Source organism: Amaranthus tricolor, chromosome 9 (assembly GCF_026212465.1).
Source record: "Amaranthus tricolor cultivar Red isolate AtriRed21 chromosome 9, ASM2621246v1, whole genome shotgun sequence".
NCBI lineage: Eukaryota > Viridiplantae > Streptophyta > Magnoliopsida > Caryophyllales > Amaranthaceae > Amaranthus > Amaranthus tricolor.
In genome coordinates, this window is record NC_080055.1 from 11,098,622 (window position 1) to 11,113,639 (window position 15,018).

At 33.1% G+C, this 15,018-nt stretch overlaps 1 protein-coding gene across 1 annotated transcript; it reads left to right on the forward strand.

Moving 5' to 3' along the window:
* Positions 1-37: 37 nt before the first annotated feature.
* LOC130823732 (probable protein S-acyltransferase 7) lies at positions 38-8,055 on the forward strand. Its single transcript, XM_057688468.1, has 5 exons — positions 38-585; positions 1,713-1,895; positions 5,541-5,837; positions 6,796-7,029; positions 7,135-8,055. Exons 1-5 carry the CDS (start codon positions 496-498, stop codon positions 7,654-7,656), a joined length of 1,326 nt encoding a protein of 441 aa, XP_057544451.1. The 5' UTR covers positions 38-495; the 3' UTR covers positions 7,657-8,055.
* Positions 8,056-15,018: the final 6,963 nt, after the last annotated feature.

Sequence of the window (15,018 nt, forward strand, 5' to 3'; positions counted from 1 at the left end):
ACAACATCACAAATTGTGCAAGTAATAAAGCTGTCTAAGTAGACTAGACCAAGTCATGTTACCAATTGGGTTCTTCCAACATCCTGTAAAGTTTAGTTCTTTTTTTTATTTTATTTTTTATTTTTTATTTTGTTTTTAAATAAAATAAATGAAAAACATCCTGTAAAGTTTCCCCCTTTTGTATTTCTACTATCTCTCTCTTCAGCACCCCACCATTACCACCCCTCTTCACTCATTCCATTGAAATTTAAGACACCCAGAAATAAAAATTGAATCTATTAACATGTTTCGGTGTTTTTGGTTGATTTTCTTGTAAATTTTCTTATCAATTGGTTGATTTTGGACATCAATTTCAGCTTTTTTTTCCAGCTACTTTTTGTGGGTCTGAAATGGTTCTAGTCCTACTCCCAAAACCCTAGAAAAAAAGACAATCTTTTTCATTTTTTTGTAGCTTGAAAAGTAGTTTGTGTGTTTTGGACATCAACGTAAAGAGAGATGTACGTTGTGCCACCGCCTTCTCAGAAGTCGGATCCGGCATCTGGGTCTACTGATTTAAGGGTTTACCAAGCATGGAAAGGAAGTAATGTAAGTACTTTTTTTCTTTGTTTTTTTCCTTTACTTTTTATTTTTGAATTTATCTACTTATTTTATACTTGTTTTGTCATTTTTGCTACTAAGTTTTGGTTGCTTTTATAATTTCTATTTTGATGATAGTTGAAAGTTGTTTCTTTGTAATGCTTGATATCACTTGGTAGATTTGGGTTGTACTAGAAATTAATTTTATAGGGGAATGCTGCAATTGATTTGGAATTTGATATGCTTTATTGGGTAATTATAAATTTGATGTCTTTATTGTGAAAGTAATATGAGCAAAATTTGGGTGATTTTACTGTAATTGGAGGTGCTGTGTGCTCTGAAGTTCAGAATTTATTGTACTTAATGGGTATGTCGAATAAAAGTGTGGTAGTGTTATTATCTTCTTGAATCATAAAATTTGCTGTAAATTGCTATGATTTTCTATAAGTTGTTATTGTGAAATATGAACAGAAGCAGTTAATCGAAAGGTTTAAGATTGTGCTAGTAGCAAGTCTAAAGTGAATGGGCGGCGAGGGAAGGAAGGAGGGAGGATTTTGCTTTGTTTACCCCTCCATTTTTTCTTCAAGTTTTGGAGAGCTTTGGTTTATTACAACAAATTGGAATCATATATTTCTGTTACCCTCTTTTTTTTATTCATCCGTTTGTATTCAAGAAAAGGTAACCCTTTTGCTCCCACTCCCGACTTACCTAAATTGTTGTTGGTCTTAATGAAAGGCGATTTAGTGACTCATAAGTCCGCGAGGAGGAAAAGGGTTCTGGGATTTCAAATTTCTTGAGTTTGGGAACGAGGAAACACAAGATTTTATGAGAGTCCTTGTGCATCATAGGTGGAAGTAAAACTGTGTATTTTTAATTTTGAACACCTCCGAACCCTTTCCCTAAAAGCTGTGTTCATTAACCTGGACACATTCTACCTTCGCTATGACTACAATTGTCCATTTATTTCCTACTTTGAACAAGCGTTTCTATTTGTATTATGTTTGACCTTCTGTACTAGCCTTTGACATTCTTCAAGGGTAGTAGTTAATGAAGTTGTAGAAGTATGGCATAGTTTAACCTTTATTTGACCGTGCCATTTTAGCTTAATAACTATGAACTCGTGTTTTGTTCTGCAGAAATTTTTGCTTCAGGGGCGACTAATTTTTGGACCAGATGTGAGATCATTATTTTTGACCATATTCCTCATTGCTGCTCCAGTTGCAGTGTTTTGTGTTTTTGTTGCTAGAAAGCTGATGCATGTTTATTCTCATAATTCTGGAATCTCGATCTTGGTAGTGGCTGTCGTGGTCACTGTCTATGTGAGTTCTCTTTCTTTCTCGCTTTTTTAGCTCATCCTCTTGGTATTTTCACTCTTTTGTTTGGTTACACTTTTGGAAGCGTGATAGTCGGACAAGGGAGAAATTTGTTGGTAACGTGTTTACTTGAGATAGTTGAATATTGCTAAATGTTTTAAAAACTAATGAAAGACGCAAAATCAGCGGTCTTCGAACAGTCCCGTGGTCAGTTCACTTCAATTGATTGTTGATCAAATTAGTGTTTTATTTATATTTCCTTTGAGAGACCATCTCTAATTGGGTCGGCCCATAAAGGAAAATGTAGAGTAAGAGTATGCATTAAGCTTTGTCGGGCTATTCTCAGAGAGACGGTCTCTCAGGAGACCGACTGTTTATATTTTTGTACTTATTTCTTTCAGATTTCAGAGTTTTTCTCCAACCCTTTTATATACAAACCACATTTTTGTAAGTTGCGCCCTTGTCTTCTATGACTATGAGCCCACAACCCTTTGAGTTGATTGAGGCCACTTGAAACCTCATTTTGGACTTTGGAGCATCCTTTTGAGTTGATTTCTATAAATGGAGGCTAGACTTTTATGTCCTAGAATTAGCTTTTTTTTCACTTAAATAATATATGGATTCTATACATAAAGCATCTTGTGCGATTCTTAGAGTTCTGATTTGAAAATATTGTTGTCGAATTGGAATATTGGATGCCAATACAAATAACAGGACGTGTTGTATACATAGAGCTGAATCCTACATTACCTTCGTTACATTTTGTTCTACAGAATCTTCGTTCGGAAGACTATTCTGGTACTTCAGAATAAGGAAATGTTTAATTTGTTTTTTCCTGTTGTCTCAGCAGCTAGCATGTACCCTCCATTCTTATATGCATTTAATTCTATTTTTGATCATTTTATTAAGTTATTTGAATGTTCTTAGTTATTTCCTTAACTTTCCATTGCTTAGCATAGTCCCAAATCAATCATATACCTGTAGTTAATCAAAAGGAATTGCAGGGCAGATTTCCAGGTCAGAAACATGTATTAGAAAAGGAAACTCTTGTTAGGATATAGTTTTTAGTTTATCCTGGCAATCCAAAGCCAAGTACTTGAATTATCTATAAAATTAACCATATAGGCAGCTTAGATATGATTATTCTGCTAATAATAAATTCAAACATTTGTAGAATGTGGGGTCGCACTCTCTCCTCGTCTCTTATGTTCAATTTGTTTCATTTGCACCTACCTCATTTGTTTTTGTTCTATCTTGGCCTCTATTTTCCTAGCAATTTTCAATGAGGTGGGGTCGTGGGGACACCTTTATTAATGTTATGAATGTTGCACTATATTTTTGACCAATGTGTAAGATTTGTAAAATTTAGAAATAAATCTTCGGCATTTGCCTTCTTGTTGCTACAATTACTCAAACATTTATCTTTTGCTCTTCATGCCTCACTTCATTTCTTATGCACTTTTCACCTTGATTTTTGTCCGCTCATTATTATCTAAGAAACTTCTATTGGATGGGACTATATATGATATTACATTTTGACACTATGCCGCACCTTTGTTTCACCTATTTTGTCAATATGTAATCAACATGAGATGGTATTCAAGTTTTACCCACTCCCTCTGACTCAGGTGGTTGCTCATATATATTCTCCCTTTTTCACAAAGGGGAATATTGGTATGGCGGGAAGTCTGGAAAATAGGATGAGAGATAATTTTTGAGTGGGGTAATAATACAACATTAATGCCTACGCCTTAAATCCAACATATGGGGTCAGCTACTTGAACCAAGGGTTGGCTACTAGAACAAACAAATCTAACTTGAGGGATAGTTGGTGCAATGAGCGGGGTAATAGTTGACAGAAATAAAAATCTGGCATTCACCTAGGTACAACCAAAAGGGAAAATGTGCAAACATTCAAGATTAGAGAGAGAATCGTATTGAAGGATTTTCAAGTGACTAGGAATAAAATAGCATTATTGTCTCAACAAACAATGTATCCTAACAAGTGCATGTGGTGTTTTTTAAAAATTTGAGCATATGTTCTTCATGAGGGATGGGTATGGGTCTAGCACACTACCTAAACCTGTTACATTTTGAATTTGATCTAAGGGTTTTCAATAATTTGAGATCACATGGATCTGGGTTCAGATTTGAGTTTGGATGGTAAAAGTAGGGTATGAGTTCGGACCTGAAGGATCCTTGAACCTATTATATGTAAATCTTAAAATTTTGAGTAAATATTTGGTTAAATTCTATAAACTCAGTTACCCGCTATGAAGTCTAACTCATAACTATTCTTACATTATTCACTTTTTTAATAACGTTCACTTAAGACATTCATCTAGCATTATTTATTTAAAAAGTTTTTTTAATTCTGAAATGAACAATTAGCAATTTAGAGTGTATTGTTCAAATGCTTTTTTTTATATCATATTCACACCTCATTATTGACTCTTTTTTCAAAACAAATTTTTGTACAATGTTGGTGTAAAATACAAGACATAAAAATATTCGTTAAAAAATATAGATAAATTTTTGATCCCTGGTCCCTACACCACTAAAGATTGGGTAAGGGTCCTATTTAATTAGACCCAAATTTCCGTGTCTGGATCCAAATAAAAATTTAGGATCCAAGTCTGAGTCTTGTTGGTCCTGACTCCCGACTCATATTTCAACCCATAACCATTTCTTGTGCTTGCACATCACAATTTATTGGGTCTGTTATAACTTGATATGTTTACAACCATATAAGACACTTGTTTGGGTAAACTTTATTTCTCTTAGCTACTAGATGCCTTATAGCTGGCCAATGCGGACACTGTCCATCACATATGCAATTGATGATTGATCATACAAGCAGAGCTAGAACCAGTTGCGTACCGCTTCTTATTTGATCAACTTTTCAGTACTATTTATGTGTGGTGGCTCTTTACTTGCGTCTTTCAGTCTGTCAAGCTGTATTTTTGTCCACTATTATTGAATTTTAGCATTATGGATATAATGCTACCTTTATTTGGCTGGAGGCCCTGGAGCCTGAATTATGTGTATCTTGATCTAACTGAAGCATTGCCTTTTGTTTCTTCATTAGTTTTCCCTTTTCAAAATTTGTTCTTTGTTGGATGTCAGCACCCACTACTATTTTCGAAGCATATTAAACATTAAGGTTTTGGAATGCATGACACGGTCAACTAACATTATCCTCATTGGTTGTTACCCTTTCTAGCAAATATGTTATTCTTTGGCATTTTCTTTTTCCTTCTCACATCTCAATTTATCGTCCTAAAAATTCATTTGCTACGTTTATCATGGGTTCTTCCGACATTTTCTGTGCCTTTTGATTTTATGAGGTCCAAGTTTTATTCAGAACTAAGAAAATGTTATTTCCTCCGTTAGTTAACTTCGACACTATTCATCAAGCAAATTGACTATCATATTGTCGGTATTCTATACGTTCAAAAATAGTCATATGAGGTTATGTTTGAATCGTCTCGATTCAACGTTTATTAATTTCTAGTTTCCATAATATTTTGATATGCATAATTAGAGATATGAACAATTAAATTCATACATTGGGAGGTGTAAAAAAGCAAATGGTGAAAATAACGGAGGAAGTATGTTGAATCAAGCTCTTGTGATTTTTTTCTATTACAGGATCTAGTCCTCTTGTTGCTTACTTCTGGAAGAGATCCCGGCATAATTCCCCGCAATGCACACCCTCCAGAACCAGAAGCGTTTGATGGAGCTGCAGAAACCGGCGGTGGACAAACGCCTCAGCTGCGTTTACCCCGTGTCAAAGAAGTAGAGGTCAACGGTATCCCAGTTAAAATCAAATATTGTGATACTTGCATGCTTTACAGACCTCCTCGGTGTTCACATTGTTCAATATGCAACAACTGTGTGGAAAGATTCGATCATCACTGTCCATGGGTTGGACAATGCATTGGGCTGGTGAGTACCTTTTGCTCAGTCCTGTGTTCTGACCTATTAATCACATAAGTTTTCCAACTATTATGTACAACTATGACCAAGCTTGGCGATGATGCCTTTTGTTTTATCGTTTTTTTTGAAATAATTGACAAGTGAGATATTATTATCTTTTGCAAAACTTTATTTGTTGGTTGGCACAATAATTTATTGTGTCTTTCTTACCGCTGTAGTATTTTTTTACTAAATTTTTTTTACACTAAGGGTATGCTTGGATTGGGTGTAAATATTTAAAGGGGAAATAAAGTAAAACTAATGAAATGAAAGCAAATAGAAATGCATTTAAAGTAGTTGAGATAATTGTGAAGAAGGTAAAATGAGCATGAATAAAAATAATGAAGGAAAAAGAAGATGATTTCCCTTATTATAGAGGTAATACATTCCCTCACCCTCCTCCCCTAGGATAAATATTTACCCCACAAAATTAAGAGCTCCCTTTATTTTTCATTACTTTGCAACTAGTCTTTCACCTCTACAACAATCAAATTTCACTAATTTTTCATTTATCAACTTTGTTTTCTTACTTTGACTTTTTTTTCACCCCTTAAATATTTACGCCCAATCTTAGCATGCCCTAACAAGTGATGGTATTGAGTCAAGGTGTACTATTTAATGAAGTTATTCTTGTTGGCATTTTGGTAATTAGTACATCTTTTTTTTTTTTTTGAAAGTTCTTAGATTATGAAAAAATGTGTTTCCGCAAATCTTTTGCAATTTTGCTGAGGTCTCAGGATTAGGCCTGGCAAAAGCTGACCGACCGCTAACCTGACTTGAACCTAACCCGAAATAAGTGGGTTTGGGTTGAGACTTTTTACCCGATTAATTAAACGAGTCGACCTGACCTGATCTGTTTATTAAATGCATTCGCTTCGGGATAATATCTATGCTTCTAAGTTGACATGAAGGGTTTTGTTTGCTGCAGAGAAATTATCGATTCTTCTTCATGTTCGTCTCCACAACTACAATCTTGTGTATATATGTTTTTTTATTTTGCTGGGTCTACATCAAGAGGATAATGGAAGCAGAAGAGACGTCAATATGGAAAGCCATGATCAAAACTCCCGCGTCCATTGTTCTAATAATCTATACATTCATTGCTGTCTGGTTTGTCGGTGGCCTTACAGCCTTCCACTTGTATCTGATAAGTACTAATCAGGTTTTTTACCTACAACTTTCAATATTGAAGCATTAACGTTTCGTATAGACATATTTTTGTGCTTATTTCTAATGTGTTGTTCTCCTCTATGTGGACTATGTGCAGACAACATATGAAAATTTTAGGTATAGATATGATCGACGGGCAAACCCATACAACAAGGGAGTCATACAGAATTTCAAGGAGATATTCTGCACAAGCATTCCCCCATCAAAGAACAAGTTCAGGGACATGGTGCCGAGGGAGCCTCCTCCAGCAACCCGGCGCATGGATGCAGGGTTCGTTAGTCCAAGCATGGGAAAGGGCACAGATGACATAGAGATGGGCCGAAAGGCTACATGGGGTGGAGAATTCGGGCCAGGCCTTGAGTCCGGTGAAGAACAAGTAAGCGACAATGACGTACTAAATATCAAAGATGGTCGGATAGGTGAGGCATCACCCGACATAAGGGGTCACGTAGATGAAATGGGTGAGCGCGGTGGACTACACCCAAGACGCTCTAGCTGGGGAAGGCAAAGCGGGAACTGGGAAATGTCGCCTGAGGTTCTAGCATTAGCGGCCAGAGTAGGAGGCAGCAGCAATACCGGGTTGCCTGCAGGAAATCAGCATGCAGACGTGAAGTTGTGAAATGTGACATAACCTCATTGGAACCGATGGTTTTTTCAGGTGTGTTCTATTTTCGGGAGTGTGAACTTGGCTTTGTATTGATTCGGGAAACTTCATCATCCAATCCAACTGCACGTTTTAACTAATGTGAATTCGTTATTGCTGTTCATATTCAGTTTGTCTAAGAAAAAGGCTGTTTGAAACGATAGATACAGGTGTGATGTGTGAGTTAATGTGTGATTGGATTCTCTTCTCGATTGCTGTCTCTGGCCACCGCTGTTATCCCGCTGGCCGCTTCTATTCATTCTTCTATTGCAAGCGTTGAATGCATGCCAAAGCGAAGGGACTATGCATTCTATGTTCTGTAGTTTCTGAGTATCGGCTTCATATAACTGTATAAACGTTCGCTGTTTTTCCCAATCGCACTGCCACCATTTTACTTTTTAGGGATTCTACGTGGTAGAATTGTGGTTTTGTGAAACGCGAGTGATATTACTTTTAAAAATTTTTTTCACATGGTAGCAACAAGGTTGAAATTTCTCTAAATGCTTACTTTAAACTTGATCATTTAAAACACTGAAGGCTTGTTTAATAATTGATACTAAATGGTTGGATGGTAATAAAAAGTTATTGTAGATTTTGCAAAAATATTTCTTGACAAGTTTAATGGACATATGTATTTTTTTCAACAATCTCATTTTGTTCACAAAATTCGATAAAGTGAATTATTATTTCAAAATGTGGTAATGAAAAATTATAAAAAAAAATCGTTTTTATAATCAAACTTCTATTATTATGAAAATGATTTGATTCATACGATTATGAAAATTTACATTTCAAATTATTTATATTTACAAGTTAACAGCAGTGATGAGGTTATTGCAATCACTACTAAAAAACATGGAGTTTCTTAAAACTTTATTTTTGACGCGTGAGTAAGTGTCTAAACAAAAAACGGAGCCTTTAGACGCTTACTTTTCGATGTTTAAATGCGTTGAAAAATTTGATTATAACCGTCAAAAAAAAAGAACCGCCTCTATAAGTTACCAAAAAATCCTAAAAACCCGCTTCATTTCCCTTTCACGTGTAACACAAAGCAAACCTCCCTGTTCCTTCTCCTAAACCCTAACTGCGCTGGCGGTTGTCTTCCATTTATAGCTTCCAATGAATTAGAAAACTTAGGTTAAGATGATATATCGGGGTTAATTCGAGATGCTTTTGGGTCAAATATTTTAGATGACCCTGAGTTTGGTAGTGAACATAATGATGAGGGGTTAGCTAATGAGACAATAGAGGAACCTAAATTTCAAAGTGAATCTGATGAATTTCCTACACAACAACCTGATGTGAACTCTTCTTTTGAAGAAGGCAAATTTAGCAAGCTTTACGAAGCTTCTAATGAACCTCTTTATGAAGGTTGTACTTCCTTTTCAAAGCTATCATTCATCTTGCACCTTTTTCACCTTAAGTGCTTGTTCAAGTGGCTGGATAAATCATTCTCAATGTTAATTGATCTTTTACTTGATGCATTTCCACGAATAAAAAATTTTCCTTCTTCATACTACCAAGCCAAGAAATTGATCATGGATTTCGGTTTGGGATATCAAAAGATCCATGCATGCCCTAATGATTGCACATTATATTGGAGTGAGATGGCGGGGAAGGATTCTTGCCCTAAATGTTCTTGCTCAAGATGGAAGAGTGAAATAGATAAGGGTAAGGTTCCAGCAAAGGTGGTGAGATATTTTCCTTTGATTCCTAGATTACGAAGGATGTATGTGTCATCTAAGATATCTAAGGATATGAGATGGCATAATGAATGTAGACATGACGATGGAGTTCTTAGACACCTGGCCGATGGACAAGCGTGGAAGGTATTTGATGTTCGATATCCAGGGTTTTCCAATGATTCTCGTTGTGTTAGACTTGGTCTTGCTAGTGATGGGTTCAATCCTTATCGTCTAATGAACACAACCTATAGTACATGGCCAATAATTTTAATTCCTTATAACTTACCTTCATGGTTCTGTATGAAGCCATCTTCATTTATTTTGTCGATGCTCATTCCTGGCAAGGAAGGGCCAGGGAATAATATTGACATTTATATGCGTCCTTTGATACATGAGTTAAATTGTTGTGGAAAGGTGTCAATGTTTTTGATTTTGTAAGTATGAATACAATTATTGTTATTGCTTATAATGAGACAATTGTATTTGCTTGTTTTTGATGTTGCTAGGTTACTTAAATTTTATTTATGATGCCTATATTTGTGATAAGTTTATTTCTTTGGGATAATCCGTTACTTTTAAATAGGTTAGGTTGAATCACAGAGAACCTAGTGGGCTAGAAATGTGGAAACGTACACACACTATAAAGAGTGGTGGTTATGTAGAGGGTACTTCCACTCAAGAATTCATGGTATATTAGAGTAGTGAATTGGAAACATTTATTATTATGACAAATGTGATTGCATATTTCATTTATACTTTTGTATTGTTATAGGACATTGCTGAAAGTAGGGTTAATGAATGTTTACGTGATTCGAAACAGCCTTGTGAGGTGATTGAGACAGAAGTTTTTAATGAGATGATGTATCAACAAGACAAACCTAATCAACGTGTTGTTGGTAATGGTCATGGGGTTAGTAGATCTCACGTGTTTGGTATTGAAGCTCAACTACTAAACAAGATAGGTGATTGTGGTTGTACTTTAAGTGATGTTATGGGGCTTAAATCCTACCTATTGTCTGTTGAGAGAAAAGGCAATGAGGTTATGAGAAAAAATGATGAGGTTATGAGAAAAAATGATGAGATTATTTTCCAATTACAAAAAAGAAATGATGAGGTTACTTCCCAACTTTTGAAAAAAAAAATGAAGTTGAAGAACTAAGAGCTCAAAATCAAAAACTTCTCACTCAGCTTGCATTAGTCTTAGATTAATTACAACAAAATCAAAAGACAAGTAAGAATCATTATTATTTTTATCATCCATCGAATCGTTTTCATATTACTTTTTAGTGCTTATGGTAGAAGTGTAATTTCTAGTTTTTTTTATGTTATGTGCAATTTTGCTTGCAGTTGGATGAAGTAGGTATGATAATGACGTATATAAAGTTTTTTATATTCATGGGGAGTTTGGTAATTAAGGTAATCCCATATTTGAAAATAATTGTTGGGCTTGAATCACAAATGGGGAGTATGAATTTGGGCTAAAGTTTGTGCATTTTGTTTGATTTGTTGCAGATTTTTGAAGCTGATGTTCATATTATGACCAACAAATCATCTTTTGCGAAGGTCTTGACACTAGAGTGGAAATTGCAACATAATGAAAACAATTCTGCAGGCCTTCAACTTTTGACAAACTTTTAACTTTTAAATTTTGCTCTTTTAAACATCGATGAATATATATATATATATATATATATGTATGTGAATATTGATCAAATTAGGCACCTATGTTGCTTGGACTTTTTTGACCAAGCTAAAAAAACTTAAGGTCAAAGCTACATCAACGAATGTATGTGCGTATATGAAAATCAAATGCTAATACTTTTGTGGATATGATTGATTTGGTATGATATTTGTTAGTAATTATGTATGTTTGATGAATTTAATATAGTATGGAAAATTAATACATTTTCAACGCATGTGAATGTCTAAAGCATATATCTAGATATTAAAGGCTTTAAAGGGTTTATTTTCATTTAGACGTATAAAAGCGTCTAAAATATTAAGCACTATCCACATGAAAAAGCGCGTTTAAAAAATTCAGCATTTCCACACAAAAAGCGTCGAAAAAATTCAGCATTTTTCACGCTTCAAAGCGTCTAAAAACGTGAAATTGTAGTATGGATTTAAGGCGGAAAATCTTTTTTCCCACAGTAAAAAGTGTCGGAAAACAGATATAACATCCACTGTAAAATGTGTCGAAAAAAAAAAGTTAAAAATTTGTAAGTGCAGTTTTTAGACGCTTCGTCAAGCGTCGAAAATATATTTTTTGACGAATAAAACCGTCGAAAAAACCATAGTTTTTCCGTCCAAAAGCTCCGTGTTTTTTAGTAATGAATGCCTAAATATAGGTCAAAACTATAAGTGGTTGAAAACGCAATTTTTTACGCCTTTACAATACTGAAAATATCAATTCCTTGGAATGTTTTTCCGATAAACTTGTGGAAAACCTGCCTCCCTTGGGAAACTTCAATACTTAAACACTTGATCCGAGGAGTGTTGCCTTTCATTTTCCACCTTTCCCAGAAAAGTAGAATAATATAAGCTATTTTAAAATTTAATCTTTGTAGAAAAGTAGAATAAATCTTTAGATGAAAAAAGTTATTATTAGTATAATTTTTAGCATAGTTTATTTTTCCTAATTGTTATGTATAGGAGCTTCTACTATAGTAGAAGTTAAAGTATGAAATACAAATAATATTCAAAACCTAAATTTAAATTACAGATTACATATCTTTAATTTTTAGCTTAAAATTTCACTACTAAAAAAATTAATCCCCGAGTAAGAATTTAGATGATTATTGACCGGGTTATTAATAAGTGCAAATAAAAAAATTTCACATTACATTGCGAAAAAGGAGTATAAATGATATTAATATCTGCAAATAATTTCCTGGTATAATCATTTTTGTAGATGATGGAATCATACCCCTATCACAGAAATGAAAGATAAAACATTCGCCTACAAGGCTAATCCATGATTCTGAAACGTAATATATATATTATTGCTTAGTAAGACTACTAATAGAAATTAGGTTGGTGCGTCTCATTGGTTATTAGTAGCGGACAATCGAATATATCTTTTGTTGTAATTTTTATTTTTTTATATATTTTTATTCTAAAATATTAATTGTGCCAAATATTTATAGTTTTTTATTTGGAAAGATAATGGACTATAAACTTGTTGATCAAATCAAATGTACGCAAGATTGCAAATAAACCTTGCCATTTAGAGTTAGCAAAGGCACATTCTTGATTCTTGTATTACATTAGTTAAGTTACCTTTAATAGTCATCCAAACCACTTAATGACATAACCCACTAATCGAACAATCTCATGTGACCTAAACCAAAACAAAAGGCATGAAATGCTGAATAGCTAACATTAATATGCATTCAATTACAGATTTTACACTTGTAGGTGAATACGTTAAAATAATTGATAGTTTCAGATCAGGTTATTTTTAATTGGGACATTTTCATATTAATAAATAAGTTTTGGGTCAGATCAATTTGGATCAAATTATTTTCGATTTTTTTTTGGTTTAAGATTTTTTTAAACAATATGAATTATCCTTAGGACTTTTTTAATAAAAAAAGTTTTTTTTTTTTTTTTTTTTTTTTTTTTTTTTTTTTTTTTAATAAAAACCTTTCTTATAATATAAAGGACCATTATATTAGCTTCAACAAATAAATTTAAACAATAAATATAAAAATTGATAAAATATATTATATATATATATATATATATATATATATATATATATATATATATATATATATATATATATATATATATATATATATATATATATATATATATATATATATATATATATATGGAGAGAGAGAGAAGAGAGAGAGAGAGGCACGACCAAAAAATGATATATAAACCTATCAAAATTTAATCAATTGAAGCAAAGATTTAAAGTTAAATATCCATTTAGGATTGATATATAGAACTAACAAAATTTAATTAAATGAAGCAAAGATTTAATAATTAAATATCCATTTAGTTAGCAATCATAATCAATCTTTGACTTTAGCTAACACTTAATTAGTCAATCATAATATAAATCAACGATAATTCTAAAACATTGAGTAATATTGAATTAAATTAGTCATGAAATGCCCATTCATTCTCTTTACGAACTTGCGCTTCTTCTTCGGGTGTAAAATCATTTTTAACGCCAAAAAGAGTATGCATATCCATTTCTTTCACAAACTGTTTATCCCAATTATTATTACCAGGTTTACTTTGCACATGGTTTTTGCAGTACTCGATCTTCGAAATACATATTGATTGTTTTTATTTGCACTGCCACGTCTTCTTCGATTTCGAAGGTTTCTCCATCCGAGCTTGTTAGGATTATCGCGTTCTCATCTGAAGAAGAACAAGAAGATGATGATGTTGAAGCCGCCATTGTTTTGAAAAATTAAGAGAAAACCTTGAAAGTTTTTGTTGTTACGAAAAGGGTTAAGAAACAATGCGAAGAGAAGGCCGATCGAGTGTATTTATGTATGTTGGAAGGATTTTAAAGATATTTTTTTATCTTAAAATACGGAGTTGAAATATTAAAATTTTTAAATATATGTATATTATAAATAAATGTTTTAAACTATTAATAGTAATATTATACTAGTTCCGATCCGTTCGTTAAAGAAGTTTTCATAAGTTATTTTAGGATGCTACATTTGTAGTTCCTATAAAGAATTATTTTATTTATATCATAAAAATAACATTGTTCATAATTATTTTAATATTTAACACTGTTTATATTTAATAATGTTTATCTTTCACTAACTTCATTTCACCATTTTTAATTTTTTTATATTTCTTACCGTCCTCATATATCTTCCACAAACTTTATAAAGATAGTTTTTTATTAATTTTTTCCACTAATTTTCTTTTAATATTTTTTAAATGTTTTCGATCTCCATTTTTTCTCCATAAAATATATTATTCAATAAAATAATACTAGTGTATCCACTATCTCCATTTTTTTAGACAAACACTACAAATAACTATCGAAATAGCGATGGAAAAATTGCGAGGGGGTTGGTTGGTCGCCAGTGGCGACGGACAGGCGAGAGCAAGAGACGTCGCCAAATGGAAAAGCAAATTAGCGACGGGACTTGTGGTCGCCAATCCGTCGCTACAAGATTTTATTTTTTTTAATTTTTTTAAAAATATTTAGCGACGAGGATAATGGTCGCTATATGGTCGCCAATGAAAATAATATTTTTTTTTATTTTTTAATGTATGACGACGGGGTTTTTGGGTGCACTTTAGTCGCCAAATTTTTTTTTAATAATTCATGGGCGACATTAAAGATATGGTCGCCATTTAGTCGCCTAGTAGACCGTAATTTTTTTTATTTTAATAAATATAGGCGACGGTGGCTTGGAAGCCATATGGTCGCCACCACTTTTTCAATTTGAGTTTGAAAAGATGGCGCTGGGTTTCTCATGGCCGTATTGTCGCCATATTTTCCATAAATAACACGCAGAATTGTTGTGTATTGTATATTTCGGTAACTAAAGAATTAGAAAAGGTTAGTGATTTTGTTGTTCTATTATCTAGCTTGTGTTTTATCTTTACATGAGTTGTTTTATTTATTGTTATTGTTTATATTTAATTTTTATTGTCATTAATT

Coding starts and splice junctions, on each gene's coding strand:
- LOC130823732 (XM_057688468.1), top strand. CDS start 496: ATGTACGTTGTGCCACCGCCTTCTCAGAAGTCGGATCCGGCATCTGGG. Junction 1,896..5,540: donor CTGTCGTGGTCACTGTCTAT/GTGAGTTCTCTT, acceptor TTTCTATTACAG/GATCTAGTCCTCTTGTTGCT. Junction 7,030..7,134: donor ATCTGATAAGTACTAATCAG/GTTTTTTACCTA, acceptor GACTATGTGCAG/ACAACATATGAAAATTTTAG.